Below are 6000 nucleotides of genomic sequence, written 5' to 3' on the forward strand. Positions count from 1 at the left end.
CTTGGGAGGCTGAGGCAGGAGAAATCACTTGACTTGGGAGGCGGAGGTTAAAGTGAGCCGAGATCGAGCCATTGCCCTCAGCCTGGGCAACAAGAGCGAAACCTCATCTAATAAATAAATACATTACATATAAAATTTAGCCGAGCGTGCTGACGTGTGTCGGTAATCCCAGCTACTCTGGAGGCGGAGACATGAGTCACTTGAACTGGGAAGGTCGAGGTTGCAGTGAGCCGAGATTGCGCCACTGCACTCCAGCCTGGGCGACAGAGTGAGATTGTCTCAAAAAAACAAAAAAAAAAGGTTATGTTTTAAAAGGATATTCTACAGTGCAAATTTCAGTCTCACTCTAATATGAATGCAAATTGCTTACTAGATAGAAATACCTTGGAAATTAAGTTGACTCATTATTCTGATCATTTTGTGTGCATAGATTAGATGCAAACTAGGACCAGTTTTTAAAAATTTCTAGTCAGTTGCATACCTATACTTTTATAAAGTATGATAGAAATGAAGAGTTGGAAGACTAGGTAGGATACAGCTGCAGGAAGAAAGATGAGCAAGAGCTGTAAGATAAATGGTTGCTCATAGGATGGATGGGGGCAAGGTAATGAATGTATCCTAGAGATCTTAAAGAGATTTATTAACTGACTTGATGTGGGAAGAGATTCCCCATTTACGGGCTCAGACCACTTTACTATGTTAAAAAGTAGGGGATAAATAAAGTAGCAGCCGGTTTTGGGTTTAAGAGGTGAAAAGGCTCTGAATGGAGATAAGTCATTTGGGAGTAAATTGATTTGGAGGTACCTGAGGGATATCAGATATTCATGTACACAGATAGAAATCTGGAGCCAAAAAGAAGAGCTGGAACTAAGATTTTGAACGTCTTCAGTGTACAGTGTGTTTTGTCTTGCTTTTTCTTTTTTTTTCTTTTTTTTTTTTTGTTAAAGAAATTTTTAGAAGAGACCGGCTGGTAAACTTCAAAAAAGAAGCCTCTTTTTTGAGTGAAGATCGTTACGATTTGTTAGCTATTAGCAAGTTATTGGTATGCAGTAGATTCCCTCCTGGAAAGAGTTGTAATAACCTTGTATTACAAAGAGAATCAGAACTGAGTTTTGAGGGCTTTGGGAGAACCTCAGTCACATCATCTTGACCAGGAACATGGCTTACAAGCCCCACCAAAACGTAACCAATTTCAGTTCTGTATCTTATTTTAGAGACCACATTTTTAAAGTAAGTACCATGACATTCTAAGGCATTTCCCTATTCTTACCCATAGACTATTCATTTTAGGAATCAAGTTTGTTGGTTTCAAATTATACTTTTATTTTATTTTTTAATATTAATTTTATTTTTTTTTTTTTGAGACAAAATCTCACTGTGTTGCCCATGCTGGAGTGCAGTGGCGCGATCTTGGGTCACTGCAACCTTGGCTTCCTGGGTTCAAGCGATTCTCATGCCTCAGCCACCTGAGGCGTGTGCTATCACACCCTGCTAATTTTTGTATTTTTAGTAGAGACTGGGTTTTGCCATGTTGGCCTGGCTGGTCTCAAACTTTTGGCCTCAAGTGATCTGCCCGCCTTGGCCTCCCGAAGTGCTGAGATTATAGGTGTGAGCCACCATGCCCCACCCTAAATTCATAATTTTAGAAATGTGGCAATCTGTAACAATGAATAAGAAAAAAATGATTTATCTTTGACATGCAACAGTACCTGGCACACCTTTCCTTTTCTCACTTAAATGGTCATTATAACGCTGTTTTATAATGCTCTGTAAAAATAACTTCAGTGGTTTCCTCAGCCTGAAGCAACTCATTTCTTACTTTCCTCCTCTATATCTTTTTGGATTCTCTTATGGAGTTGTCTTTTCTGTGTATTCTCAGAGCAGGTTAAAATTTTTAAAATCCTATTAAGGCATTAATTTCAGTGAACGTTGTATTCTGTAGGTGAATAGCCATAGAGGCATGCCTGGCATAGAGAAAAGCTGGTAAAAGCTGGTTGCCAGCGTGTCAGTCCTAAAATGCCATGTGTCTACCTTAATTGGAAATAGCAGTATCAACTACACATACCTTGTTTATGTAGTCTGAAATAAAGGTTTCTGGGGCAAGCACATAATTTAAAAACTTCAAAGTAGAATAGTGTGGTTTAACTCTGTATATTAGAATAACTTGTATAAGCTTTTTTCTGGTTTGCAGGTTGTTGCCTACAACCCACTGAATCAGAACATTCTAGATTGGTACTGGAATCGAAACATTGCTCCAAATTAATTACTTATAACTAAATACATAATTTGTCAATTGCAAAAAATTATCCCATTGCTTGTTTTCGGGATTGGGAATACAGTTGAAGGGTTCTACAAGTGAAAAGATTCATGAGATAATCAGACTATATACACCTAGAAATAAAACAATTTAAAGGGAAATAAAGTCTTGAAACTCAAGTTTTATGTGTTAATTACATGAATATAGATTTCTCCCCCCCAATAGAAATAAAGTTCATTGGCTGTATTAGGCAAAATACTATAACATTATTTTGAAATATTGAACACGTTGAAGGCTTTTAAAACAAAAGGTGACTTTGGTGATAAAGATGTCAACAGAAATAGTAATGAATCAAACCTTGCGTTAAATTGGACCAGAAGTGCTCCATGAAAAGAAAATCTCTATAACATAAAAAAAAAAAAAGTCATAAGTAAATCTTCTTGCTTGGAAACTAATTTTCTGTAGACTGCTTTCCGCCTTCAGGTTTGTATATAGTCTTTGAACTGCAGAGGCTTCTTCTGCATAATAATTATTTCACACAGCAGTAGCCAGTTTCAGCACTGCAGTGTTTCAGTGAGAGGCACAGATGTTTCCTAGCTGCCTCTGTTGGTTGCAGGGAAGGGTGCTGGATATTTTACCATGGTATTTTCAGGTTTGTGGGCTGGTTATCATAATTGATAGTCCTTTATACTGGTGTATATGTTAATAGGTACATCTATTTTGCATCTGGTTTAGGTCCTGGAAATGAGGCTTTGTGGTCATGTTATCCCCACCCTGGTTCTTCATCTCTCTTGAGAGTGCTGAATGGCGTATCAGTGTTTTTCTTTATGTAGAATGGTGTTAGTTTCTTATGAACACTTAGTAATTATTCTGTATGTTCTTTCATTCTCATAGTGGATGCTTTTGAATGTGTATTCATTTGTGGTTTTTTTTGTTTTTATTTTTTGAAACGGATTCTCGTTTTTTCCCCCACAGGCGCCCGCCACCATGCCGGCTAATTTTTGTAGTTTTAGTAGAGATGGGGTTTCACCGTGTTGGCCAGGCTGGTCTCGAACTCCTAACCTTAGGTGATCTGCCTGCCTCGGCCTCCCAAAGTGCTGGGATTACAAGCGTGAGCTACTGTGCCCAACTAATGTGTATTCTCTTGCTGAGTAATTTTCCTATGTTTGGAAATGTTTGGTATTTCATAGTGTTGTGGGTTTGAAATAGTGCATCAGTAACTTAATTGCTGCCTTTAAGATTGCTTAATAATTACACAAAACATGGTCAAGAAATACTCCTGCCAGGTTTCATTGCGGAATCTTGAATTACTGATAGATGAAATGTAGGCTAGGCTATTTGAATTCTGCATCTCTATTCTTCCTTGTGGGGTTTCAGCGAAATAGTAAAACTAAAATATTGCCATATTGAAGGCTGTTTCTTCTCATTTCAGTTTGTATCCTTTGATGGCTCAGTTAAGAATCTATCTAAATATTAATTTATGCTTACAGGACAGATTAGACTTAGAGATGTAGTACAGTCTGAATGTGTGACTACTCTTCTGCTCTTTTTGTCTAGAGGAAAGCAATTGATTATAAAGCATGCTTTGCTTTCATAGTACTGAAACGTTTTAAAATAGTCTGTTTTCCATTGCTGTGGTAGCACACTAAATGGATGTGTGAAGACGTAGTCTGCTTAGTAGGCCAAGGGAAAATAAAAGCAGTTTTCAAAGTGTTCAAATGTTAGATTTTTTTCATTCCATCAACCATGGCAAATGATTTTTCACTTTTGTTTTGTTGACCATTGCATCCCTAGTGTCTGCGTTGTCCTTAGGGCATTATAGGCTCTTGATAAATACTTGTTGGATAAATTAAACATTTAACATTTACGGGTCACAGTCATTTGTTAGTAATCTACCCATTCAGAAGATGTAATAAGCTTTAAGTTTTAAGAATACTATAAGTGTTGGCTGGCCTAATCATGCATGCACATCAGAGACTTTTTTTTTTTTTTTTTTTGAGATGGAGTCTCTGTCACCCAGGTTGGAGTGGAGTAGCACGCTCTCAGCTCACTGCAATCTCCGCCTCCCGGGTTCAAGGAATTCTCCTGCCTCAGCCTCCTGAGCAGCTGGGACTACAGGCGCTCACCACCATGAACGGCTAATTTTTTATTTTTAGTAGAGATGGGGTTTCAGCATATTGGTCAGGCTGGTCTTGAACTCCTGACCTCAGGTGATCCACCCACCTCGGCCTCCCAAAGTGCTGGGATTACAGGTGTGAGCCACCGTGCCTGGCCAAGAGACATTCTTGAATGAATACATTAATAATAGCCAGTGCTCATACCAAATGATGTCTAATTTTTCCTTCCTTGTGAATTTTGGGTAGCCAACATCGGTAACTCTTTAGATTTTTGGATTGTGGATAGGAATGAATTTATTGTGGTCATTTTTTTAATGCTTTCCACTTTGTTAATTACTTTTAATGCTAAAAATTTGTAGAGGCTCAGAAAATTTGAATATACATTTGTAGGAATGTTATTTAGAAGAGTTTAAAAAGATTTACTCATCTTTTTTAACGTAGATTTTATACCAACTCTGTTACTTGTTTGTCTTAATTTATCTACCTTGTTTAATGTTGATAAACTAGATATTAAATGTCACCCAGTGTTCTTGATAATATGCATTCCTAAAAATTAGTGTTATGCATTGATGTTAATGTGCTTATATGATACTATTACAAGTGGATACTATATTAGTATAGTTATATAACAGTATATTATTGTTGACTGGGAAATTTTACAAATTCTATACATATATTGTCACATTGTAAAAGGACGGTTATATTTGGTAGATGAACTTGGACACAGGCTATTTTAAAAGGCACTTAAGTACAGTGATTATTGAAAGATCAGTAAAGACGGAAAGTTTTACCCTCTATGACAATTCTCATAGTGATTTTTTTGTTTCAGAAGTCCATGTCTCATTTTGAGATAAGCAGTGGTGTTCTGACAATACCATCAGACTTCGACTTGGATTTTTAAAAATAGTGATATGTTCTCTATTTAAACTGTTGTATAACACTTCCTGTTTACTTGACTTAAAAATCTTCACCTTTTTCATATAAATAAAAGTATACATAGGATAACTTGATAAAATTAATTCTTCTTCAAATTCTCTATTCTCAGTTTTCTCAAGAAAATAACCCCACAGCATGTCAGTTGTCAGCAGTAAATGTTCAAAGTATTTCTAGTTAGTAGGCTAGTGTATTTTATTTGCACAGCATGTATTTATTATTATTTTAGACCTTACATACCTGAAAAGTATCTTAAGATGCTTTTATGTGACTCTAAATTGAGTGCATTAATTTTCTCACTCTCCTCTTGCAGCATTTTCAGTTAGCTTTGGTTGACTGTAATCCCTGCACTTTGTCCAATGCTGAAAGTAAGTATTATTAAGTACTGTAGTTTTCTACATGTATTCAGATCACTTCATGGCAAATAAAAATAATGTTAGTGATAAATTCTGTGCAATTTTTTCTTTTAGAATTGTTTAATATAACTGTATTGGTTGCCATGGCTACTTACACAAATGGAACCTGCAAGACCAGATATTGTGAACAGCCTGTGTTTAAAATAGATAGGCCAGTGAAGTGAGTTGTTGAATTAAAAGTATCTTCACTGCCGGGCGCGGTGGCTCAAGCCTGTAATCCCAGCACTTTGGGAGGCCGAGACGGGCGGATCACGAGGTCAGGAGATCCAGACCATCC

The 6000-nt window shown here is 36.9% G+C and overlaps 1 protein-coding gene across 9 annotated transcripts in view; it reads left to right on the forward strand.

Annotated features, from left to right (window-relative positions):
- KDM6A (lysine (K)-specific demethylase 6A) overlaps positions 1-6000 on the forward strand; it is a 153187-nt gene that overhangs the window by 67937 nt on the left and 79250 nt on the right. For all 9 annotated transcript variants that reach the window (XR_001001438.1, XM_011938662.1, XM_011938664.1 and 6 more), the window contains one exon: positions 5621-5675. Coding sequence is in view for 7 of the 9 variants with exons in the window: in XM_011938662.1 (XP_011794052.1) it covers positions 5621-5675 (55 nt within the window). In the remaining 2 variants the exon portion in view is untranslated. The remainder of the gene's footprint in view (positions 1-5620; positions 5676-6000) is intronic.

Source organism: Colobus angolensis, unplaced genomic scaffold (assembly GCF_000951035.1).
Source record: "Colobus angolensis palliatus isolate OR3802 unplaced genomic scaffold, Cang.pa_1.0 Scaffold176, whole genome shotgun sequence".
Taxonomy (NCBI): domain Eukaryota; kingdom Metazoa; phylum Chordata; class Mammalia; order Primates; family Cercopithecidae; genus Colobus; species Colobus angolensis.